The 26,833-nt window shown below is 45.1% G+C and overlaps 1 protein-coding gene across 1 annotated transcript in view; it reads right to left on the bottom strand.

Annotated features, from left to right (window-relative positions):
• GMPR (guanosine monophosphate reductase) overlaps positions 1 to 7,946 on the bottom strand; it is a 35,714-nt gene extending 27,768 nt beyond the window's left edge. The window contains exons 1-4 of the mRNA XM_082752358.1: positions 7,553 to 7,946; positions 3,011 to 3,130; positions 2,225 to 2,308; positions 395 to 568 (exon numbers count right to left, since the gene is read on the bottom strand). Coding sequence (XP_082608484.1) covers positions 395 to 568; positions 2,225 to 2,308; positions 3,011 to 3,130; positions 7,553 to 7,639 — 465 coding nt within the window. The 5' untranslated portion in view covers positions 7,640 to 7,946. The remainder of the gene's footprint in view (positions 1 to 394; positions 569 to 2,224; positions 2,309 to 3,010; positions 3,131 to 7,552) is intronic.
• Positions 7,947 to 26,833: the final 18,887 nt, after the last annotated feature.

The following is a 26,833-nucleotide window of genomic DNA, read 5'->3' as shown; positions in this document are numbered from 1 at the left end:
CCAACACCAGGCTGCTGTATCAGAGCACACACTGAGCATTCCCACAGAAGTTATCAGCAGTGGAAGACTGACAATGCCAACATCTTATCACACAGCCGTCATCTGGCTCAGCCAACATCTTGCTGAACTGAAAGGGGAGATGAATAGAGCTGCCCTCTCTATTCTCAGAAGGATATCAGTCCACATGTATTTGTCTGGAACACAAAAAGGTTCAAGCCAGGCTTTTATCTTTTTTATTTATTTTCTTGTTTTATCTCCCCCCCCCTTTATTTTTAAATGAGGACTCAGAAATTGTTGGAGCTACCATAGAGATGCTGATGCCTACCAGCCAAACTCTGGATCCTGTCCCCGGACAGAATTCACACACACCCTCCACCCTTTTTTACACACTTACCATAATGGTGTGATTTGGGAACAGGGCGCGGACAGACTTCACAAACTCCACGAAGTGTTCCGAATAGCCATTTGCCACATCCAGGCAGATGTATCTGATAGGTGGGATGGCCTCTAGAATACTTGTTAACTTGTCCAAATCAGCTTTGCCACTACCCGAGCTTGCTGCTACATGCTGGAAATACAGCAGGAGAACAAAGGGGAACATGAAATTGTAAAAACTGGATTAAATACAGACTTTGTACTTCTTCTTCCACATAGTCTTGTGAGGACTTCAAAGGAAAACTGTGCTGGAAACCAGTGAAAGTCTTACTATATAACATGAAATAAATGCCTTCCTGGTAATACCAATTTATTACCTCCGTTTTGTTTACAGGCTCTAAAATGAAGTAAAATTAGTGTTTTATGAGCTCTTGATTCACAAGCTCCTTATCATAGTCAAATATAATTTACCTGGGATGGATGAAGGTTCTGCTGTTCTCAGATAACACAGACACAGAAGCCCTAACCTGGTATATGTCCAAGAAAACAGTGGCAACATTCAGAGTACTGTCAGAGCAGGATTCATCTCACCAAACCCTCCCCCCAATCTACAGAAGAACACAAACAGTTGAGCTTGGAAGGGACCTCTGGAGATTGCAGTCCGAGCCCCTGCTCAAGCAGGGTCAGCTACCACTGAAAACAAGCAGATTGCTTCCTCCTCTGTCTTCACATGAGTTCTTTCCAACAGCAAAATAGTTTCCACAGCTGTTGGCCCACAAAACCTCTGCAGAAATCCAAGGTCACGGAACAAGTCAGTATTTAATCACTAGGAGAGCCTACTCCAGCGATTACGGACCACAGAGAGCTATCTAAGTGCCAAAGTGTTCAGGCACAGGATATTCCTGGGATCACTTTCTACCCTACAGTGGCAAATAAGGAACCCTGACAAACCTAAGTGATAGGCTGGCTCTCAGACAATCCTGTAATCAATAGTCTTTCTAACATAACTGCGAAATGAGGCAAAGGTAAAAATACAGCTGTGTTGTATTCTTTTCTGTACAGGCCACATTTCAAAACTGTGCTGAACACTAAGGAGGAGGAGAAGTGGTTAGATAACACTCTTCTCCTGCCTCTCCTGCTGTCTGGTCCTGCCAGAACGCAGAAGAAATTTGGATACGAACAAGTCTGAACCTATGTCAGCATTTAAATTTAGTAATTAGTGTTTCTCTGCACTGGTTCAGGCTAGGACCCTGTGAACAAGAGGGGCAGCACAACTAGTAGTAGCATAGTGTGAGCTCTGGTGCAAGGAGGTGAAGGAAGGACACGTGTGCTCTGACAACTTCCAAAGCTTGTTCCTGCTTGGGCCCAGCACCCGGGCTACTCCAGCCCACAGGCTCTGGGTCTGTTTTCATACCTGACAGCAAAGACCCTGCCTACCACAAGGGCATACAGGGCCAGTTCACTGTTGGGTTTCTTGAGGTTATCCATATTCGTGAGCTTTGTGAACTTGGCCTTCTCCATCACCAGCACTACCACAGCTGCCACCAGAAAAAGCCTAGCAGTTAGACCTCTTCCTAGCTGTATCCTTCTTGTTTGTTTAGGATATTGCTCTGTTTCCCTTCTAGGCACATATAAACTTTGTTTTTTTGCATCTTAATATTAGCACTTCATAATGAACTCACATAGCCTACATTTTAAACCAGGACAAGCCACTTCCCTGGATGCATTTAAGAACAGCAAATATCTCCAATCCCCCAAACCTCACTTGACAGTATTCCCAAGGGACCCCACTGTATGCGAGTTCAGAACAGAGCAATAAACCATAATAATTTACAGTACGAAAATGTACCTCAAGGCATTCTGGGTGATTGGCAGCAAACAGCTTCCATTCTTCCAGGGAATAATGCTTGTGAATTGCAGTGAACATTGCATGCTAGCAAAAATAAGAAAACTGATATTAATGTCCAAGTTAGCCGTCCTTCCCTCAGCTGTGGCATAACAGAATATCAGAAATTCCCACTGTAAGTATAGGGTCATCTTGCTTGAAAGAAACAGCAACAGTGAAAAACAGTGAGTAAGGGACCAGGACCAACTCCAAATTGCTCTTCAAAGGTAGCTTGGTTGGACAACCTTTCAGGACCAGGCTTCTGACATTTTTTAATAGAGCTGTGGTCAATATTTTGCATGTGTTTACGCACTACAAGAGATTAAGGCGAGGCTTAAGGCTAGAGGCTTATTACCCAGAGACTCCTGACTGCTGCAGCTTTATCCAGGAACCTACACTTTCAAAACCCTTCACAGCTAACAATATTTTTCTGGATAAGCACACAATATACACACGAAAAACTAAGCTCTAGAGGTTAGTGGGCTCTAGCTCACCTGAGGCTGAGCTAGGTCCAAGGCGTGACCTTCCCAGTAAACATCCCCACTAAAATTATAAAATCTGGATCCCTCTCTCTGGGCAACTGTATTGTTGTAAAAGCATAGCTGCTTTTTGACAGGAAACCTTCTTGCTCTACATTTTATAACTTCTCACACTGTATTCTTCAACAATCAGCTAAAAATGAATGAGGCTGTTCACTGCCACCCACCCACTCGGTTCCCAACCGTTGCCGAAATGAGAATCGAGACTTACTTTGGCCATAACCACGGCCATTTCAAACGTCCCCACAGTGTCCATGTTCGCCACTATAATGGGAATTCCCGTGTACGTCTGCTTGGAGTTGCGGAAGGTGAAGGTGCGCGTGAGGTCAACCTGCAATGGAAAGGCATGTGTTCTTATCAGTAATTGATTGTAACATAACAAAAGTTTTGCCATTGACTTCAGTGACAACAGGTTTGGACACCGATTCTTAATTTTCCTCAAGCTTCCCAATCCTTTCGTTCCACTACTGCTTCACTAAATTTCATTTACTTGTTTTGTTACAACTTCTGCCCTACAAATAACAGAGAAAATACATATATGGAATACTGTTTTCTGTGTTAGAGAGCTCTTGCTGAAGAAAAAGAGGATCAAAATTAAAACAAAACCAACCAACCAAAAAAAAACAGAAGGCAGAGGGGTTTGTTAGAGACAGATAAGGAAAGAAACGAAAGGACAATGGGAACTGTGGATTATTTTATGTTCTTAAACAAGAAGTAACATCAACTGTTTGTGTGGCTGCCTGAGAAATGAGAGGTGAAATCCTAACTCTGCAGGAGTCGGAGCTGGAGCTCTGCTTGATTCCAAGGCATAGAGGGATTCGTCCCATTCTTTCATGTAAATGACAATATAATAATTCAAAATCAAGCTCTTACTTTTGGATATGGTTGCCTGCTACCTTTGCCAAACAATATGAACAATCATACCCTGGCTTATTAAACCAAAAGGCAGTTAGTTTCTAAGTTAATTTCTTACAACTGTGCGAGCCTTTGTCTTCAAAGCTGTTTCTTCTTCAGCATCCTCAAATGACTACGATAACATCAGGCATTTTGTTCATATGCAAGAGGTAATATCAAAGCTGCATCAGTTCCCTCTGGTCTACTTAGCATCTCACAAAACAAAAAAGAAATCTAAGAAATGTGCAACAGTAAGATATTAGTTTAGTCTCTGAAATAGCACAGTGAAAATGAAGGCTCTTCCATAGTTCTGATCATTTCTCCCTTCCTTAATCCAGGAAGGCTCAGAGACCTGGACTGAACTGAAACCCATCACCAGAAAAGAAGCAATATAAAAAAGAAAGAACTTTGATTATATATTTACAGCATATTTTGAGCTTTGTCATATTGCAAGCCACATTCTGGCTGATTAATATGGTGATATTTTTATTACTGATTTGAGAGAAACAAATCAGTGCCTCAGCGACATATTATGAAACAGATTCTCACTTTGTATAAGCTCATAAGGGCAGGGTCACTTCGGAGGACAGTCTAAGATAAATCTTACTGGAGACTTGCCTTTCTTCCCACTCACTATCAGAGAAGCCCACTTCTCCACCCATCACTGCTGACATAACATTCTTATGGCAATTTCAGCTGCAGTTAGTGAGGGGAAATAGTATGAGGAAGGCATTTCATATATTTCATTCATTAATTTATTTTTTTTTTAATAATATAATTATTAACAAGAAGCAAGGGGGAAAAAAATAGCATGCAAACAGTCCTACAGAGACAATAGCACCGAAACAATCACCTTACATTAATACAGAGGAAAAAGTCCCTTTCATATGATCTGAAGATGGAAGAGTATGTTTAAGAGAAGACTGAGGCAAGATGCTACACAGGAAACAAAAGGCCCTTACTCGCAGTGATTCTCACTTCCGCCTACTGTAACTTTTCATATCTGACTTCCTTCAGCCAACCAGCTAGATGGATCTCATGCAATTATCCTCACAAATGATAATACTGTGCAGGCAGGCATCTGTGTGGGATAATTGCAGGGCTTCCACTAATGAGGCTTTTATTGTACAAGAGCAGGAGAAATGCCACACAGGCATGGAGACATTTATAGACATTTATGCGGTGCCCTAATTCTCCAAACAGCCAGTACCAGATGTCTGGGATGGGAACAGAAAAACCAAGGCAAGTTTTGAAAGACTCTTTCCTTAGCCTACCTTCCCAGGCCCCAAGAAGCTGGTGTTCAGGCCAAAGAAAAGCCAAAGGTCTTCTCCAACCCACTGTGCTAAGTAGCCACTCTTGGACAAAGAACTTGCCTGGTATTTTTTTTGAATACATTCATAAATTTAGCCTCTTTGATATTCTACAGCAATGGCTTCCAAAGCTGAATTATACCTTACATGAAAAGTATAACCTTTGCCTCCTAAGTATATTCAATGTTTCCTGCCTTGTTTTGTGAGAAACAATCAGCACCCACTTCTCAGTTTCACCTTTTCCATTCCACTCTTTGTGGACTCCTGGTATATTCTTCTTCTTCTCCATACTGGATAGGCCTGTTTTTTTTTCTTCCCTCATGTTGAAACCAGTCAATACCGCTAATCACCCTTGCTGCTATTCTCTGTAGCTATTCCGGTATCCTATAGCTATTATGATATTCTTGTGAAGGGACCATCAGAGCTGTGTACTCAAGACAAACATACCAAGTATTGCTTAGTTCCTCGAGTCACATTTTTGACCTCCTCTTTGCCTTTTTGAATGCTGCTGATGCTTTCAGATTCACAACTCCAAGATTTCTTTTCTGAGTGGCAACAGCTAATTTATAGCTTATTGTTCTATGCATTAGGAAAAAACAACTTAAGATTCTAGGATTGCTCGCTGTCATTCAACAACAGTAAGTGTTCCTTCAGAAGAAAAATAAATTAATTAAATTTATTAACTCCTACCTAGACCTTCAAAAAGCACTGAGACGTTGACTGGTCTGTTAAAGCTTCCTGGATTCATTTAAATTTGCAAATTAATGACTAGGAGACTAATGAACTAATGACTTGTCTGGTGAACTTAAATGCGACAGCTTGCAGAGCCTAAGTCCAAGGGTATATGAGCACTGAGCTGCCACTGACAGACAAGGCTGTGCTCCTACAGTCTCCCACTCCAATTATTGCTTTAATCAATTTTAGACTTGAATTCAAATTTTAAGATTTCTGGTATCTCTCAGAAAACGCAGTGATGGATAATACAGTGCACAGAACTGCAATCAAGTATCATCACAGCAGACCCAGAAGAGCTGCAAACACCCCGAATTGCCTAAGAAGCTGACTTAGTTCCAGCTACTGCAGAAAAAGCTAGCCTTGTGCAAAATGAGGCATTCACACCAAAAAAGCAAGACGCTTGCTGATAAAAGCTTCAAAGCTGCAGCTTGCTGGGTAACAGGCACTGTAGTGTGCTGCCTCTGTTCCTCTGCCAGCACTATTTATTTATATTCTTGTTCTGAGGCAGACTGGGGCTGTCCATTTCAGATCCGGCTCTCGCTGTTTATCCCTGTTGCTACAGCCTCAGTGATGGTGTCCCATTTCTTAACCTTCATCAGCTTTCACTGACCCCTCTCATGACACGCACTTTTTCTGGTCTGAAATGCTTTCACCAGCTCATGGCAGCCCCCTGCTACAACCCTGCCATAGCGGCTCACATTCCCCCTATCATTTTCCCTTCCCGGCAGCCCTGCACGCCGCTAAATATACAAAGCGCTGTGCTGGAAGCAGGAGCGATGTGCCACTCGCTGGAGCACAGCTCCACCTGTTTGCCAGGCCAGCAAACAGGTGACTTTTTAATAAAATAAAAAAAAAACAAAAGAGGGGCTGGAGGTGCTGAAAGCAAATGGCCAGCAAGGGCCTACAAGCCTGATGAGCGGTAACCGCACACGAGGATGCGTTACTCAGCCTGGATGCTGTTACTTGTAATTTAAAGAGGGCTCAAGATTGACCTGAGGTTATGTTTCTCTTAAGAGGGTCTCCCTAATCTTACACTTTCACAAGGTTACGAAAATGTGTTGCCCACCAGCACAGCCACCCCTGCTTCCCACCCCAGTCTTCTCTTTCCACCCCACCTGATCTGCCTCAGCCTCTCTCCCCACTCTGCTTCCCCTGCAGAAAAGCTTAAATCCCCTTGCCATGCTGCAGCACAAGGCACAACCCTCATTAGTCAAACCAAATCCTTCCCTAAGCTTGGGGTTACCTGAGGTAAACGAGACGGCACTTCCACTCCTCAGGCAGACATTTTTTTGGTGGAGGCGACCCCCACTGCATTTTTGGGGGTCTTTCCTGACCTCTGCTAGAAGGAGCTACAGGGGTACCCTGCTATCAGCCACCAGAGCCTGCAGGGACATGGAGCCCTACCCGGGCTGGCAGCAGCAACAGGGAGATGTGGCCCCAAGCCTTGTGAGGGACAAATCCACCCCGGCCCCCCCACCCCCCCCGGCTCCCCGCAGAGGCACCTGTCGGCAGCAAGCAACGCCCCCAGCACCCCCGACACCCCTTTTCTTTCATTTTTTTCTCCTTTTTTTTCTACAAAGAAGCGGCGTGGCCCCGCAACCCCGTCCCCCTCCTGCCCGGAGCGGCGGCACCCACCCGCAACCATCACCCCCCCGGCACGCAAAGGGCGTTTCGAGCGGGGAGGGCACTGCGACGTTACACCGGGGGGATAAAAATAAAGCGGGGAGGGAAAGAAAGGAGGAAGGAGGGTTAGAGGGAAGGCAGAGAGGGGCTGAGAGCCAAAGGGAAAGCACGCCGGGTCCGGGAGCCCCCACCTCTGATCTGCTTTTGAGGCTGCTTCTTTTGGGTCTGAGCAGGACGTCTTTAAAGTCCAGCTTGAGGTCTGCGTCCACCCGGGGCATCTTGCTTGGGAGGGGGGGTCAGGCTGCAGCAGCCCCAGCTCTCCTGCCGGCTCAGCACGGCTCAGCACGGCTCGGCACAGCACGGCAGGGCTGGGCTGGGCTGCACCGCGCCGCCTGCAGAGCCGCGGCGGCCAAAGCCCGAGGGCCGTGCACGGAGCCTATTTATAGGGCGCTTTATTAGGAGCGCAGCCGGCCGCCCCTTGCCCCTGCTTCTCCGCCGGGCTGGGCGCTGGCCGTGTGTGTGTGTGTGTGTGTGTGTCTGTATGGCAATGGGGACGGGGATGGGGACGCGGTGCCCGCCTGCAGCTGCCCGTGCAGGGCGAGGCGAGGCGCGGGCACCGCCGGTGGTTTAAGGGCAGAGCAAGGGCAGAGCAAATGGCGCCTCCGTGTGCCCGAGCGGCGTGCAGCCGGCCGGCAGGGAGCCTGCCGGGGGCTCAAAATGTGCCGACATTTTGTCTCCCCTCCCCTTTTCCGACACCCCGGGGACGGTGGCGGGCCCATGGCCGCCGCCTCGCCCTGTCCGGAGGCGGCCCTGAGGGGGATGCGGCCATATGGGGTGGTGGCGCTCCCCCAGTGTTTTTGGGGCACAAAGTTTGCCTTACAAAGCTTTTGGTCAGCTTGGGTGGTGGAGCGGGGCCCGCTGCAGGAGCCCCCAGAGCTGGTCCCGAATGTGGCAAAGCACTGGTGCCTGTTTTCTGCCTTAAAAACCAAAAACATGCAGCTGGCTGGTCACAGGAGAGCAGTCACACCGCTGGCCACCGTTAAATTCTTATTTTAGTACACGTACAGGAAGCTTTTGCTCCCCGTTACACAGAGAAGCCTGATCTGTGACTTCATATTATTTCAATGCAGCAGGAGGTTGAAAAACCCCCATAGCAACAGAATTGGGCATGCTGGGTCCGGTCCGCATCAGCTGGCACAGGGACTGATACAAGGGTACCATAGGAGAGGACTCACATGGGATCTTTGAGACTAATAGACCTTGAGATTGGTCTATTTAATTATGAAGTCAGTTGGTAGTTAGATTTGGGCTTCTTTGCAAGAGACACGCTTGCTCAGAGCATTATCAGTGACTGGAAACTGAAGCAGGGGAAGATCGTTGGTGGCTTCCCTTCCTCAGCCGTACTGCACGATGAAGTAGTGCTTTCTTCTTTATCTAAAAGCTGCACACATTCAGTCAACACCCTGCCTCCAACAAAGCTCTTTTATACCTCTGTGTCCCAGTGTCCCAGCTAATTTAATAAGACTGAGCACGAGGCCCAGGCTTTACACAGAGGACAGACATTTGGGTGCTTGCTGTTTTAATGTCCAGGTTTAGAGGCCTTGGATCAGTCTTCTACAAAGCCTTGAGACTTCACAACTCCCCAAGATGTTCCCTGAGAGGCTGGCATTGTGGCTGCTTCCCACAGAAATGTGTGGGTGAAACAGGACCCTTTACAATCAGTCTCATCAGTTTAACAAAGGCTGTTCACTTGGTGGTTTCTCCACAGTTCAGCAATATGAGAGCTAATAAAATTTATCCTTTAGACAGATACCACATCTCCCACCATTTACACATAGAATCACAGAATGGTTTGGGTTGGAAGGGACCTTAAAGACCATCCAGTTCCAGCTTCCCATGAGACCAGGCTGCCCAAAGCCCCATGCAACCTGGCCTTGAACATTTCCAGGGATGGGGCATGCACAGCTTCTCCGGGCAACCTGCACCAGTGCCTCACCACCACTAGATTCTTCCTTATATCTAATCTAAATGTACCCTCTTTTAGTTTTAAGCCATTACTCCTTGTCGTATCACTGCTCTCCTTGTTAAGAGTCCCTCCCCAGCTTTCCTGTAGGCCCCCTTTAGGTACTGGAAGATTGTTATAAGGTCTCCCCGGAGCCTTCTCTTCTCCAGGCTTGAAACCCCAGCTCCCTCAGCCTATCTTTGTGGCCCTCCTCTGGACTCATTCTAACAGGTCCACGTCCTTCTTGTGCTGGGGGCCCCAAAGCTGAACACAGCAATCCAGGTGGGGTCTCACGAGAGCACAGTGAGCACCTGCACCTCCCTTGCCCCGCTGACCATGCTGCTTTTGATACAGCCCAGGATACGTTTGGCTTTCTGGGCTGCAAGCACACCTTGCTGGCTCATGTTAAGCTTCTCATCAAACAACACCCCCAAGTCCTTCTCTGCAGGGCTGTTCTCAATCCATTCCCCACCCAGCCTGTATTTGTGCTTGGGATTGCCCCAACCCAAGTGCTGGACCTTGCACTTGGCCTTGTTGAACTTCATGAGGTTCTCACAGGCCCACCTCTCAAGCCTGTCCAGGTCCCTCTGGATGGCAGCCAGAGCCATTGACCACAACTCTTTGAGTGTGACCATCCAGCCAATTCCTTATGCACGGAGTGGTCCATCCATCAAATCTACATCTCTCCAATCTAGAGACAAAGATACCATGCAGAACAAATGCCAAATGCTTTGCGCAAATTCAGGTAGATGAAGACAGTTGCTCTTCCCTTATTGACCAATGCTATAACCCCATTGTATAGGGCCACCAGATTTGTCAGGCATGATCAGCCCTCAGTGAAGCCATGTTGTCTGTCACCAATCACCTCGTTATTTTCCATGTGCCTTAGCATAGGTTCCAGAAGGATCTGCTCCATGATCTTGCAAGGCACAGAAGTGAGACTGACTGGCCTGTAGTTCCCTGGGACTTCATTTTTTTTAATTATGAGAATAGGGCCTGTGAAAGTGGCACACCTGTAGTAGAGCACTGAAAATGGAGAAAACACAAATGGTTTCTGTGTCACTGCCTGCCACCGTATCTTCTCTTCACTCCCCATGGCAGGCATGGGATGCTGAGAAGTGAGAAAGAAGCCACTAGGCATGCAGAAGATCGGCACTGTTGTGGGGAGTAGGAGTTGGAATTATCAGTAGCAGTGATACTTGTAAACCCCAGAAAATCCATGCCTGATGCTATGTCTCATTTCAGGTATTTTCATTTCAATTTCCCCTCACAGAACTTGCCATGCTATTTTTTGTAGATTACAGTATCTGCTAATATGCAGATAGTATTTTCCCCATGTGCACATACCAACAGACTAGTCTGGTCTCTCAGTTCAGCTCTGATCTTGGAAATTTACAAAGTTTGAAATGCACCACTTTCTCATTTAAAGATATCTTTTCTGCAATTAAAACTATGTTTTTGCTGAACCATCTCTGTCTTTTTCAGTGTCCTTTCTGAAGTCTAGACACCAGAAGGGACATGATCAGTAATCATGTTAATTTCACAGGAAGAAATAAATGTCACCTCTTTATGTGTCTTTGCTATTCCTCTTTATATCTGCAGTGAGCCCATGTTAGCTTTGTGCTTGGAAGATAAGGCTGTTCAGCCAGGTTGAATGCAGTTCCAGTATTTATACTGGAAGTACAAATGAGCTACTACTGATTTCAGAGATTAGCATATGTAAATGATCCCAATTACTTTCCTTCAGCGCTGCTCTTTTCTCTACTGGGTTGTTTTACATTTATGCCTAAGAACAAATGGAACAATGAACTCTGAAGACAATACAGGTGTCACTTCTTAGGTCTTCTGACCGTTTCCTAAACATGGTGTTTTAGAAGAGGGAGGAGTGATCATAATACCATGTTTCAAGAAGAAATGCCTATCTGACTTCAGCCTATGATTACCTAAGAGTTATTTTTATCCTTGTGATCTTCATGCTGTTACTGTAATTGCAAATTCTGTTGTATTTCGTAATAGAAATGAGTTCACAAATGGGGTCTAGTGACAAAGCACACAGAAGAGGCCAAGGTGCTCATTGGCATCTTCACCTTGGTCTTCCCTGGGAAGACTTGCCTTCAGGAATCCCAGGCCTCTGAGACTGGTGGAAAGTCAGGAACAATGAAGACTTACCCTCAACAGAGCAGAATTGAGTCAGGGAATATTTAAACAGCTTGTTCATATGCAGGTTGATGGGATCTGGTGGGATGCACTCAGGTGCTGGGAGAGCTGGCCAGTGCCACTGTGACACCATTCTAGATTAGCTGTGAAAGATCATGGTGTTCAGTTCCTGAGGGCTGTAGAAAGCAAATAGCACTCCCCTCTTCAAGAAGAGCAAAAGGAGGATGGGGAGGAACAACAGGCCAGTCAGTGCCTAGAAAAGCGATGGAGCAAATAATCCTGGAAAACGTTTCCAAACCTACGAAGGACAAGAAGGTGACTGGAAGTAGTTGGCATGAATTTATGAAGACAAAATAATGCTCAGCTAATATAATTGCCTTCTATGATGAAATTACTTGTTTGGTGGATGAGGGGTGAGCAATGGATGTTGTTCATTTTGATTTTAGCAAGGTTTTTGACAGACTCCCTTACAGCAGCAAATGGATGAAGTGCAGTCTAGATAAAATGACAATGAAGTAGACTGAAAACTGAGTGAACCTCTAGGCTCAAAGGGTTGTGCTCAGTGACATGCAGTCCAGCTGGAGGTCAGTCTCTCACTTGCGGTGTACCAGGTTATTTGTATGTGGCATTAAAAACAGCCCTTTTTGTCCATGCTCAGCTTTCTTCTTATTTGAATAAGAGTAACTTCCTCACCAACCCCTTGGTAATGAAACAGCCACTCAGTGATAACCTTAAGGAATGAGGTTGTCATTATTTGTCAACGGAAACCCGTAGCTTGATGGTCACAGCTGATGCACAGCTAACACAACTGAAGCACATGCTGACTTCTTTGCTGTGGTTCCCAGTAAAATGTTACAGCCTCATACAGCTCCATGCAGACAGCCTGTAACAGCATGCTTATTTATGGACTGTGGTGAGCAGTAGTGAAAGCACAGCTCAGCTGGCAGGTGCTCCCACAAACTGTGCCACAACTTGCCAACAAAATCCCACATCTGGAAAGAGCAACATGCTGCAGGGTGTGTGATGAGGGTGCTTCACTGTTACAGAGAATCGGTATGCTTGGGAAATTTAAATCTCCTTTATTTTTCTGTTTGAATTTGGGCTACATTGGCTACATTGAAAAACATTCACCAGCAGATGGATTGAGAGACCTAGCTCAGCAAACCCTGCAAATGCAAGCAGAAGATTTCTTTTGGATGTGGAGATAAGGGACTTTCTCTGAACTATCACTCGTATTACAGCATCTACACCATGCCTTTTGCTGGCCTTGATAGTCAGCAGAACTGGGAGGAGTGGGGCTGACACCCCTGACCTACATAGCTGTGCCAGGCAGACTTCAGCCATGTGCACGAGGATCACTTGTTATGAAGAGAAGAGACTCATGCCATAGGCATTTTCATTAAAATCAAAGGTTTTAAGGTAGACTACTAATCAGGATCTAAGCCCCAGGCCCAAGATGAATTCAGTAGTACACCTTCTTATTCAAGGTAGAATTTGTTTCTGAGCAAATGACAGTATCCATACCTTTTGATTTCAGCAAGTTTAAAATGCTAATTATAAGTAGTCAGATCAATTAATAATTAATGAGACTCTGACCTTCCTTGGCTTATGAAATACATTTAGAGTCCATCTGTATTTGTAAATAAAATGGACCAAGCCCATTTTCTGTCTTTGCAAGGCCAAGGGCAGAGCATAGCTTGCTTGTAGCATCTGTTTATCAGATGCCACATGTGAGCTTCAGGGGGTTTCACTCCTACAGCATATTGGAAGCAGTCTGATGCTGTTCCCTGAACTGTGCTCAGACTACCTGGCAGAATGCTGGCTGGCCTGCTTGTCCAAAGGAGGATGATATTAATTAAAGAGTATGGACCACGGCATGGTGGAGCTTATGGCCCTGCACCGGTCCAGCTTGGTGTACTAAAGGGCTTTAGTGTTATGAAAAAGGTCTGTGGATTTTATTCAAGTGGGACAAAACTTAATATACTATCCACTGTGAGTTGATTATATCTACAAATCATATCCAACTCCTGTGTACTATAAAAGAAAGTTAGATTCTTTCCACGGAAAAGCCAACTCCCAGGATGGAGGAGGGAGTATGTTGTTGCATCAGAGCTCTGCATATGGAGCCAGCCCAGTGGTGCCTACTGACAGAAGGAGGCACAGACTGAAATGCACAAAATACTATCTAAGAAAACACTTTTGATGCCCGTGAGGGGTGTAGAACACTGACAGAGTTTGCCCAGAGATGTTGTGGAGTCTCTGTCCTCGGAGATGTTCAAAACCCAACTGGACATGGTCCTGGACAACCTGCCTTAGCTGAACCTGTCTGGACTAGATGACCTTGAGTGGTCCTTGCTGACCTTTGCCACATCCTGTGGCTCTGTACATTACTTTGCCATTACAGAGTATCTTCTGTTATGAGATCGTAAGAGGCTTTAAATATTCTTGTCATTATATTCTTCATTTGTTGGCCATAAACATCGTTAAAGCTCCATATCATGAGAGAAAGGCAAGGAAAGACAAATCGAATGATAAAGTAAAATCACATGCAAGTTGCACATCCGAACTGTGATTATGATCTCGCGTTGCCCTTGTAGCAGCAAAACTACTAGCTGCAGCAGAGTTGTCCCTACTTAATACCACTGCGGGGTGAAATAGGCCATGGGGTATACTCATCAGGGAGAAGTGGCGCAGTGCTGTAGCCTACCTACACGGGTTTGGCATTTAGAGCAAGCAGACTTCAGGCAGCCAATGCTAACTCCCATTAGCATCATTAGGATTAGGCCCTATGTATTCTTATTCCTTACAGCTCTGAGAAAATCCCTTGGTGTGATGTTCATGGCTCTCCAGGCTCTTGGTGCCTGGTGGGCACTTATAAGGCCTCTCCTATATTTTCTTCTCACAGACTCTTGCTTTGGGCCTGGGCCTCACGCGTGTCCATGTGTTTGCACCTGCTGTCCTCTAAAATTATTTGACAGCCTGGCTACATGGCCTCCCCATCCCAGACTAGAAGGATGGAGGTCTTTTGTCTGGGCTGGACCTAAGCTAACGTACCAGGATTTTCCAAAAGTTACTGAACCATGTTCTTTGTAAGAGGCCAAGCAAGTTAAGTTAGATAGCAAAAATACCTCAGTAAATAACAAATTGTATTTTGAAAGTGAATAAAAGTAATAATGCACACCTGCAAGTAGGATTTGGGCTGAGAAAAACTTGTCAAAAGCAAATTTTGAATGTTGCCTGCATAGCAGCTGATTTCTTCTTGTCAGCAGATCACCTACTGCCTTGACAGGGCATGCGAATTTCACTGCGACAGGCCAGACTCTCCTGGGTCTGGCAATGCCCCTTTTCCCTGATGTCTGCATTCAAACTTGAATGTAAGCCTGCTACTGAACTTCATCCATCATTATTAGCCTGGAATATTAGCCTACTGTTAATTCAACCTGCTTGTGCAAGGAGAGGATAACACTGGATTCACGCCGTCCTTTGTGCAAATGCTTTTGTCTCACAAGCAGTTGATTTTACAGTACTATACAAGCAACACAAATACTAGCATTGCTGTTTGCCTTTTAAATTCATTTTTATTTTTATTTTTTGAATGGTTTGTTTTGGCGTGGGTTGTTTGTTTGTTTGTTTGTTTGTTTTGTGTGTTTTAATTTTTACTGTACCTGTATCAACCTGCTGCTCCCCTTATGTTGTCTATTTCTTGTGGAACTGGTGAGCTCTAGGTTTATCCCTGAGTCTGTGCTACTCAGGATCGAGGTGGTTAACACAGATACTGTTGTGCATTGAAAAGTAAAAATAGTTCCCTTAGGCTTGACACCATTGATTTTGTCAGCCCCTCGGGAGCAAGGCAGACTGAGGTCCTGAAAGTCCATTTCCTGCTTATCAAGAAGGGTCAGGACATTGTCTGTTTTAGCCCTGGTGATTGTTTTCTTTGGGCTGGTGCCCAAAGCCTGTTTGAATAAGCACACTGCTGTTGCTATACGAGATAAATGAAAGGCACATCATTAATAAAAAGGCATTGTATAGCCAAATGGTATTTTCTTTATTTTCTGGGCTTTCCATGACGTTTTTCTGTTGGGTGGAAATCTTGCTAAGAATTCTGAACAGAAAAAAAAATGATTCTAAACTGCAAACATCTGGTAATGCCTAGCTCTTGATCCCAGTTTAATCTTTATTTAAAGAAAAACTTTGAAACTTTGCTGCCCAACTGCACCATCTACAGGCAAAAAAACCCACATTGCTGATAGTCTTACATTACGTTTGGTCTTTATTAAGCACTTTCTTTTAATCACCGCAAATAATAAATAAAAGTAGATTTTTCCAATTTTAACCTGAACCAGTTGTGAGGGTTTTTTTTTTTTTTTTTTGTCTTTTGAACTCCACATTACGTTTCTCACAACTTTAAATGCCTTGTATGCTTGGCCCAGGAGTTTTCCTTCTGCAGAACACAAAGTAATTTACCTCTTATCATGGGAAAATAGAAGAGCTAGCTGGATTGGACCTATGCCGCACTTTAAGAGTTTAGGGAGATGTAGAGAAAAGCCGCATTCATCAGCAGTCACATGCTGTTTTGTTAACACACCTACACAGGGATTATGTTAAACATCGACTACGCTGTCATTGCTGTGCCTTTCTTACCCGTAGTTCCTCGCTGACTAATGTTAAAGATATTCTTAAAGTGACCTAGAAAATGCTGCCTCTCTCTCCCACAGCAAATTAAACCTTGCTAAATATTCTCCTATATCACTATGATAAAACGGGAAGGGAAAATTTAATGCACAGGCTGGAGAAAAATACGCACCGGTTTTGCAGGGCTGTTTAAAAAGTGAAGATTATTCGCATGTGGGGCCACTCTAGATGCATGTCTGTAGCTGTTGGCTTGTATCTAACACACTGCTGGGTGTCTAGGATATTTCAGTAAACGCATAGGACAACCATGTCCTGAAACCCACGGATCAAATCTTGTCGATCGCCCTCTTTAGCATTTTTTTTTTCTCCTGTGAACAAGTATGTTTAAAAATCTATTCCCCAGTGGTAATGAAGTAGCCCTTAAAAGTGGTAGATATACACGTTCTGTCAGGAAAATACAAATAAATTTGAATAATTATGTTCGTGTTAGAGAACAAGGGGCTAAATTCAAGATCTCTGCTTTGCTTGGGTTTTATTTAGTCTTGTGCACAGTACAGTTTCTGGAAAGCTCTGTGGAACAAAACCATGATTTGTCCCAGAGGGTATGCAGCACCCAGAGCCAGTAAGGCACTCATCCTGATTACAATCTCTTCGCATTAATATAATGAAGGCTTCTGGAATACGCTGCATCTTGTCAGTCTGTTACCCCGCATCCTTGCCCAGCAAATTGTCTGTTGCTTTGCATATTGATTTTTGCCCACCTGTCTCTCCCTTTGTCCCAAGCTGCCGTGCAGCAGTGCTGTTCCTTGAAGTTAAAAGAGTTGGCATGTTTCACACCACCGTCCCTATTTCAGCAAAGGCAGAAGTCACTTCCATATGTGGTTTGCAGAGTGCTTTGGGATCCTTCAGGATGAAAGGTGTGATATAAATATAAGATACCATTCATTCCATTTTTTCCCCGGCACACACAGTGCTAATAGGTTTTCCTTTCATCTGACTAAATTGTCAAACATCTCAGTAATACCAGGAACGTTTGCTTCAGGCATACTCATAAGCACCGCTCTGTTAGCTCCTCCTTACAAAAGGATGGCTATTCTCCAGGCACACAATCGACTCTCCTACTACCAAATGCCTCTTTATTCTTACCCTCCTCAATAGCTTCTCTTAACAATTTCCCTCGAGTTTCATTGCTTCAGTGTAATCCTCTGGCTCTCATTCAGCTCCTGTTTCCTATTTGCCATGTCAGTTCACCTGCAGCACGTTGTAAAGCCTGTGCTGATCCTGTATCCTGAGTAAAAAGGACCGGTGTAAGGGTATTTCTTTGGACTTCTGAGTCCTGTGCCTGTCTTTCTTCCTTCCACTGTGCTCGGATGGCAAAGGCTCTTCCTCTTTAGGCGGAGTGCTGTGAGGAGAGCAATAATCAGCTTCTCCAGGCTACCTAAGCAGCAGCTCATTCTCTCCGCAGAAAGAAAGGAAGAGGCAAAACACAATTGCTTTTCTGAGCCTTCTGCCTGGCTCTGTGGGAAAGGGAATAATTAGCCTCATTAAGCTGTGGGGCCAGCAGCCACTTGCCTTCCCTGCAGTCCCCTCACTTGACCCCGCTGCATTAGCGCCAGGGTAAGAGCAGCGCAGCAGGCGAGTCGCTGCCAGCTCTGGCCGAAAATTATGGGAGCAAAATTATTTTTGCTCCCATGTTTCTGCAGCTTCAGCTACAAGTTACTTCTCTACTTTTCACCCCAACACGCTGCTGTTGGGTTGTAGTATATCGCTTGCCAGAGCAAGAGCTTGTTGAGAAAACCAGCGAGCTGCAATGTCCCTTTGGGGCCATGCAAACAAGTTTTGTGAATTTTGGTAAAGGAGATACGTGGGGCTACACTGTCGTGTGAGGAAAAGGATAGGGATAAATAAAGGGCTGTAAACATTTGATTTCCTGATCATTGAAGTGGATCCACTCTTGAACCATTGAATCTGGTGCCAAATTTGGTGAAAAGACATCTTTCTTTACTCCTGATTACTTTCCTAAGCCTTCTTTTGGGTGATGGCATAGCAGACTTGCATATTCCATGGAACAGTCTGCCTTCCCTTGCTTACCCAAGAACAAACTGGGACTAAGTCCATAGAATCCATCAGTGGTGTCATCACATAAAACTCATATGCGTAAGGCAAAAGAAGTCCTTGTATTCTCTTTTCCCACAATTCAGAGCAGAGCTGAGAAATGCATACCATTTTGATATTTAAAAAGCATTTAATATTTAGTCAGAACAGACGTGTGGCATGTGAAGAACATGGGCATATATGTGAACTGAGCTTTGGGAAACATTAATAATGAATTACGCTGATAAAGAACAGCTGTATTCTTACATCAGAAACCGTGGGGACAAATAATTAATTTTGTTTCATTAATTTTCCAATTCTTTCCTGGCAAAAAGTCCAGAAATGCTTAGACTACAGATCTAATTGTCATGACAACAGTGGATGCATGAAGAGATCGGATCAGTTATTGGGTCATCAGATGTTACTAGAAAACTTGATTTCTATTTCTGCAATGTTAAGCATTGCACCACACCTCCCAGGCTCCTTTTTTGTAGTTGACTACTACCAGGAAGTCTGGGGAAAAGGCTGTGATAAAATGTCAATGATAATTTTCTTCTTTAATGCAGAGGAGCTGGAGTTTGTTTCTGAATCTCAGCTGAGCAGGGCTGCACACAGCTGTGAGTCAGAAGGGGGGAACAAGGGTGCAATGTGAATTCCCTTCTGAATGACAATAATATGGGAGGGCCTGGGCCAGGGAAAATACACACACGATGCTCAGCTGCCCCTAAGTCCCAATGAACCAACTCATGCAACAGCCCCTTCCTGGAGGGGACTTTGCCTAGCAGTGGCCCATGAAAGCACTGCAGGATGCGATGGGATGTGTGGTGGTGGGCTTGGCATCCAAGGAAACTTTTAGAAACTTTTCCTAGCATGTCCATGCTGCAGGTGGAGCCTTCTTTCCTTATGTGCCTCTGATGCTGGAGCTTAGTGTGGGTTTACATTTGTGTTTAGCATATCAACAAGGACACGGACATACACAGCATATATACATACAAAAGCTGTACATCAAAACATTCCTGTTACAGCAAGTCTGCAAACTGAGGAAACAATTAGGAACCAGTAGATATAAAAAGGACAGAGTGTGACTCCAGTTCCTGGGAAATATGGGCTAAATCTTGGCTGGTATTAGACATTCTATTTATATTTGATCAAGTGCTTTTGAATGAGTGAAATTTGATTTCAGTGGCAGGCAGATCAGAAATCTTGGCATTGTTTTTTTCTGATGAAGCAATCTTGACAAGTACACATGGCTGGTACTTAAAAATTCCTGTTGCGTCGTTGAAATGCTTCCAGGCATCACTTAATCAGGTGAAGGAGATCTTAGCTCATTCCTTGCTCTCATTCAGGTTTGCCAATTATAGCTTGTCTAGAATTTCATCTCCTCTCACTTGCAAACTTCAATTCTTGTGAATTTCTGCAGCTAAACTGAGCGATCAGACCCAACATTTCTGACATGCACAGTGTGTACTCTCCCTCTGCACCATGCTGGCAACAGTGGGGAGCACTGCGAGTCCTCCAGCCTGGCTGGATATTTTGTTTGGGTCTGGTATTTTGTCTAGAGTGGGTTGGAAGGACTTCAGGGGCAGGACTGCATGGCTGCATCTCACCCCATTACATCCCGCTGGTTGAACTGGAGTCCATTTGGGACATCTGCTGCTGTTTTTCTCTAGAAATTCAGGCACTGGAGACACCAGGCTGTCCTGACAGGGAGGTCGTGACACCAGGGAGAATGTGCCACGTTCGTGAATGCCACACTACAGCACTGCTGTTCCTGAGGAGGTGACCTTCAGGAGAAGAGGGAACTTGAGGGACATATCACTGCTTTCAACACCTAAGCAGCTGGGTGGGGATACCAAGGAGAAGGCTCAGGTATTCAGAAGGCATCTGGACGTGGTCCTGAACAACCAGCTCTAGGTGGCTCTGCTTGAGCAGGAGGTTTGGGCAGGATGATCTCCTGAGGCCCCACGCAACCTAAACCGTTTTGTAATTCTGTTTCGTAAGCCTGCACGTGGCCTACACACCTCGACAGGCAAGGCCTGGAAGAGGTCTTTCAATATTGCCAAGACCTGCGGACCTAAGAGCATACAGGAATGAATATCTTACCCTCTCCCAGCAATTTAGTAAACAGCCAGCAGGGAAAGCTCACCAAGATCTGTGATGCATGAGAGTCTTTACAGGATCTTCAGGCATCAAATGGGTGGTGATTGACAGCAGCCATCTCCACTTTTACAACAGCACAGCTTGTAATGAGTCTGTCATGTTACATCCAGGGCTTCAAGGGTTTAGGCAGGTGGGTGTTGCTGCTGGTAACATCGAGCCTGTAAGCTTTGTTGCTAAATGACAAGCCTGCATGCAGTGTGGCCGCAGCAGTTTACTCCTTACTTGTCCACCCTTTCACCTGTTTCACATGCTCAGGTTTCACATTTGGCTACAGGATTGATCCAACTGGCCTAAGCAGCCACCAGCTTTTTCCATCCTTGGCTTCTTCTTTCCTCCACGCTTCCCCACACCCCTGTTATCGCAGAAGTCCAGCAGTCTGTGCCTCTGCCTAGTAACTACACTGGAAGTGCTGCTTAAAAGATAATCCAGCAAAAGAAGTTTTAGTTACACCGTGACCTGCTTTCACGTGTGCCAACATCAACAGCTGGGCCAGAGCTTCACCGGAAAAGACACAGGCACTGGAGCAAGCAGAGGCATAAGTGCCATGGAGAAGTGCACATGGAAGGATCCGTGCAACTGTGGATTGCAGAAGGGCTCAGATCCTGCTAGAAATGAGCTGGGTTGTGTTAGACAGGTTGGCTGGTTGCAGGGCAGTGAGTGAGAAGGGATTAGTGACGGCCAGAGGACTGCACGCTGTGTTTTACTCAGCCAGGGAGCTGCAAATTGCTCTCAGTCAGCAGCAGACCTCGGCCCTCCCTTAGGTGAGGGAGCTTTGGGATCACCTCTGCAGCCGGGAGCAACTGAGCCAGTGGTACTACGGGGTGTACACAAGCCAGAAGGGGGCAGAGCCACTTTCAGTCCATTTAAGAAATGTCTTTCTGTGCTTTGGAGGCTCCACTCTCCTTTCTTCAGCACCTTCTACCGTGAAGAGCAAAGGGAAGAAGCACTTGCAGTGAAGCTCCTTGCACCTCTGGCTCTCAGACCCCTGCTGATGGGTGCAGGGCATGCGTGGCTTGGGGTTTTCTGGGGTCTTTTTTTATTTTCCCAGTTAAGGCAATCTGTTAGCAACACACAGGAGAACCACTTCATTTCTCCGTGATTTATTTTGTGTGACAGAGTAACCTGCAGAGGGCAGCTTTACTCTTGCATCGCAGTCCTCAGCCGCTTGCTTTGTGTCCTCAGCACCGCACGGAGCACTGCCGGTTTCTTTCTTTCCTGCGAGAGAAAACAACAATTTATGTCGTGTGATTTTTCTCCGTTTCTTTTGCTCTAGCCTGTTTGTGACAGAGGAAGTCAGCCAATCTACTGTAATCTATCTGGCTAAATAACACGCAGTTCATTTGCATGGCATGTGATTACAAGGTTCTAGAAGACACTAATTAGGAAGAAAATCTGGGGAGAGAATAGGGATTAGAAAGTATCCATCAGTCAGATGCCTGTCAGCCGGCAGAATAATAATAATTAATCATAATTAACAATACGTTCTGTGTCAGCGACGCATCTTATCTGAGGACTCTGCAAGCATTTTGTATTTAATCTGTGCAGCTCCTTCTGAGGGGAATAGACACGATAAAATATTTAGAACTAAATTTGCAAATGGCATTTCAGAAATGAGGCCCGCAGGGCAGATGTGTACAAGCACCAAAATAAAGCGCCTGATTTTCGAATGCGCTGAGCATTTGCAGCCCCCTGAGTTTGTGTGTTAGCATCAGCTCAGATGTCTTTTAACGCAGACAACGTGAGTACTGCCTGTTGTGGGTTTTTTTTGGTGAAGGACAGCAACAGTCCATGTGATAGCCAGGATGCTCTGGGAAATGCAAGTCTGACACTGTGGACATGACTGGATTTACTTTTCAGCTGTGCTGTTAGCATGCAGTCTGCCAGGGAAGAGTCTGATCACACACACAGGGCCAGGTTCTCATGCATGAGTGGTGCATGGACTGGGGATGTGCACAGCCAAGCAGGCCACAGGTCAGCTAACCTGCAAACAGCCCAGTTCCAGCTCCTCTTGAGCACGGTGTGAATGCTCTGAATACATGTGGGAGACTGCCAGCAGTGATGAAAAATGTGCTGTTTGCAGGACTGGCTATACATGCCAAAACAGCTCTCAAATCATTGCACAGACATTGTCCAAAGCACTAAGAAGCTTTTCTGGTAAACAAAATACCAAGTGGCCTGAGAAGTCAGGCTTCTGAGTCATAACCAAAACAACAGAGAAGAGAAAAAAATGCCAGCAGTTTTGTGAAATATCTTTTGTTTTATATCTGCACATTTTTGCAACGTTTTCCTCCTCAGATAGGATCTCAGGATGTGCAATGCTAATTTTAATAGGATCAGGAAAAACAAAACAATCCAGATCTTTGAGCTCACATATCCAATGCCCTGCTGCCATGTTTCCCCCACACAGCCAATTTCTGTCGTTTTCATTCTCAGCAACCCTGAAATCAGAAGTGTTACACCCTTGAAGCTCAGCCCACCCATAGATGCTCACTGGAGAGATACATGCCTTTCCAGCTGAAAAGTGTTTGTTTTGTCCGACTAATAGCATGGTTAGTCATTTAATTAGATGCTACCCCACTCCCTGCAAACGTAGCAAATTTCTTTCTTTATTTATTTTTGCTAACACAAGTTAATTGAGTAAAGGTAAATAAATGTGTGCCACAAATTGCTCTCCCCAGCTCCCAGGGTACATAGCCTTTCTTAGTCTAGGTTCAACATTTTATTTTTCTTCTTTTTTTTTTTTTTTTTTTTTTTTCTTTTCCCTTTCACAATCATAACAAAGAACTGGTGTACTGTGTAGGGAGGGAAGCCTAAATTCTGCCACATGATCTCCCAAGTCGGTAGCACAATGGTAGAAATACTCCAAATGCTGTGACAAATGCAGATTAGTTAGAAAATCCCTCTTTAGAATTAAGTATGGAAAGAGAAAATACATCCAGTGTTGGAGCTTTAATAATACTTGAGATCAAAAATTCCTCTCTCTCTTCTATGCCAGTTCTCAAATTTTCTATTTCTGCTATGCTGCAGTGCTTTTGAGACAGAATAACTTAAACCTCTAGAAAATAATGGATATAGGGCAAAAGGCTAGAGGTTCTGGCAGTGGACCAGGCACTAGCTTATAGATCCATAATAGAGTCTCAGAGCTACCACAACTTTGTAAGCAAAAGGGGAAGCTCCATAACCCTCCTACCTATTATTTTGAGTAGCCTGGGAATACAGGCACTGTCCTACACTGGTGATAATTTGATCTCTAGTCAATAATAATCACAGCTATAGGGCCCAATGCATTTCCTTTTTCTTTAAAGACAAAATTCTGTCATTCCATTCAATGCAACACACCAGAAATCTGTGTAGAGATTTGGATGTGTGGTTGCACAGGTTTCTGGGGATGTTGAGAGCCCACTGTGACGTTTCTCCAATGCTCAGCTGGGGGATGTAGTTTGAGCTCCTGCAGAAATCTTTCATTGAGTGTTTTGCAGAATGGTCTTCTTGTTCCCACAGTTGTTACTGTCTTGTCTGCCCGGAGACACAGTCTCAACACCGTTGTGACTAAGTCCTCTTAAAATGTAGTTACCCACGTGCTTGCAGAGGGCATTATCACTTGGGTCAGGAAGCGAAAGTTCGCCCTTAGGAAAGAGCTTGTCATGATTTTGCAAGGCACAGCAGTAACCTGGGAATTGACATATCCATTCCTGTTACATTTCCCAGCTCAGCATGATTCATTCTTAAAGAAGCAAATTTAACTGGAGAGGACTGTAACCACCTTGCACTCCCTCACCTCGGGCTAGTACAGTCCGAGGAGAGGTTTGTGCTTTCATGGCACCAGGTACAATGCAGTCCCCATCCCCTCCCCACCCTCTGGGGGTGCTGCACACCCCTGCTCTGCTATAGATGGCAAGGCCAACAAGGATTCTGGCCACAAGGATCCCCTCGCTGGGATCCCACGGAACATATGCAGAATAAGATGTGAGAACAGAGCAATTTTAGTCTGAGTCTGAGTGGGAAGGCTGTTCAAGATGGGAGGCAGCTCTCAGAGGAAGGTGCCAGGAAGAGTGGCAGTGCTGGTATACACCCCCGTCTATCCCTGTGTGGAATGGGGACAAGAAGAGGAATCCATGAACTTGGGAATGCTAAGGCTTCCCCACCAGACACGTTCAAGGAATGACGCATATAAAAACAATATCCTTTCCCCTCCATATGCCACGAACAATGGCATCAGCAGTTGGCACCTGGCCCCCTTTTATCCAGTTGAGCAATACTTTCCTGTAAGACAGCATTGTATAACGTGTATATTTGACCACGCTGCAGTTTTCTCTTGCTGTTTTCTCCAAAGGTGCTGTGGGGCAGAGTCTTGGCTGTTATAAAACCTGAAGCTCATGCTCCATAAAGCAAAAAGGCTGCAAGTGATTTGGGCCTAGAACCAACAGGTTATGCCATACGGATTAACGTTCAGTCTTGCTGCAGCAGTTTGTGGGCAGAGTATCTCCAAGCAGGAATAAACCATGAAATTCACAGAACATGTTTTCATAATTTACTTGGAATATCCTTTAGCCCACAGTTATCACCAATTAGGAAAACTCTTTTCTCCTGTGATGGACTTCTTTTTTGACCTTTTGTAAGAATCTCCACTTCCTTCTGCCTCAGCTTTCACACAAGGGATACAAATATTCCTTTACCTTGCAGCGATGCTGTGCAGATTAATTAAAGCCCAGCTGCATTTTAGGCTATTGAGATGAGAAGTGCAATGTATGTGTTTACTTTTTAAATTGCATTTGACTACCTTGCTGAAAAAGACATCATCTGGACAACTGCCAGTAAGAGGCAGGAGGGTTTCTCAGTGGACACGGGAAGCCAGAGCTAAGCATATCTCGTGCACCCTCAAGCCCCCTTCTTCCAGAACTTGCTCGTTACTCACTGCAAGACCTGAATATCTGCAAAGTACCTGCTGTATCTCTCCAGGTTTGATTTTGGCTGAATTTTAGCCAGGGAACAAATTGTGACAGCTGCTGTTCAAGCGCAGTGGGTCTTCTGTTGACGTCAGTAGTTGTATGACAGACAAATTTGGCTTGCTAGCCCACTTTAATGAGTGCATGAGTGTACGCATCTCCTGTGTGTAACCATCGCTGCTAAAGCAGGTCAGGATTCAGTTTAAATTCCTCAGCCTCTGGGGTTCTCTTGTTTCCTATTGAAGAAGCCAGCTCTTCTGCAAAATGTATGTCACCACGGCAGAGGCAGGGGTGCCACCTGCAGATAGAAAGCTGGACTCCACAAAACTGCGTCTGCTGGCAGCTCTTCAGGGAAGCTGCTGAATTTGGGCCCCCCTTTGGTCCAGGTTTGTTCTTTTTGAGCAGCTCTCACAGTTTCTCTGGCTGCTGCACGGGGTAAGATTAATGCAGTTTTTCTTTTAATCCGCCTGTGCAACAACCCCAGATAGTGTGGACAGGGAAAAGCAACTCCACCATGCACAGGACAGCAGCCTCCAAAGTGAATTTTTGGGTACAAAGAATGTGTTGGGTGACTGTGGAAACTGGAATTTTCCTAGATCTAAGAGATTTAAATCTTTTGATAGAAAAGAGACTGTGACCTGCTGCAACAAAGCTGAACAGTTTTTTGGACTGTGTATAAACCCTTGGTTTTGGCGAATAACGGCTGACTGTGAAGCTGGAAACCATGAGCTGTACATGCAGTCTGTAAGCCTTTTGTCATTCTTAATGTTGGTTCAAGTAATCTTTCTTTGACAGCTCATTTGCATCTAAGCTATCCCCAAAGAGTCTGAGAGTTTGGAAATAATAGAGATGACATTTGGGTAAGTGTTTAAAAATGCACAGCAGCAGCATGCTCAGAGGCTTGCATTAACAAGCAGAAATGAATCCTGAAAGTGAGCTGTTAAAAAGGAGTCGGGAATCTTCCTGAATGAAGGAAGCTTCGCTGGGCATCCGATGACCAAGTAGGAAAGGGTTTGTGCCAGAACCCGGGAAGGTAAGTGTTACTCACAAGATGACAGTGCCAGAAAATAAACCAACACCAACGAGGCTTACGGTTAGGATGCAGTACTGAGCACAGCGTACGCCCAACCTCATTGAAGTGCTCCATTGAGAAAATTGCTTGCAAATCAAGCTGAATGGCAATGGAAAAAAAAAAAAAAAAAAAAAACAGGGCAACAGAACGGTTTCAATGAGCCAAAAAAATTATGTGATTTTAAATGTTCCTGTCCTCTAGCACAGGCATGGTGCCAGCAATCTGTTCAAGCAAGCTTTGAGGATTAGGGAGATGCGATTTTGCTGGTTCCCAGGCAGTCGATGTCATGTGCAACTCTGGAGATGTTGCTCAGTACCAGTAGGGTGCATCCTGATAGGAAAAGAGCTGGTGGTGTTGAGTTTGGAAGAAAATCACTCGTGCCAGGATGTGCACATTAAAGCTGAGTAAG

This window comes from Aythya marila, assembly GCF_965140915.1.
Source record: "Aythya marila genome assembly, chromosome: 2".
NCBI classification, from domain to species: domain Eukaryota; kingdom Metazoa; phylum Chordata; class Aves; order Anseriformes; family Anatidae; genus Aythya; species Aythya marila.
The sequence above is the reverse complement of the archived record's forward strand: the minus strand, read 5'-3'. Positions and strand labels throughout refer to the sequence as shown.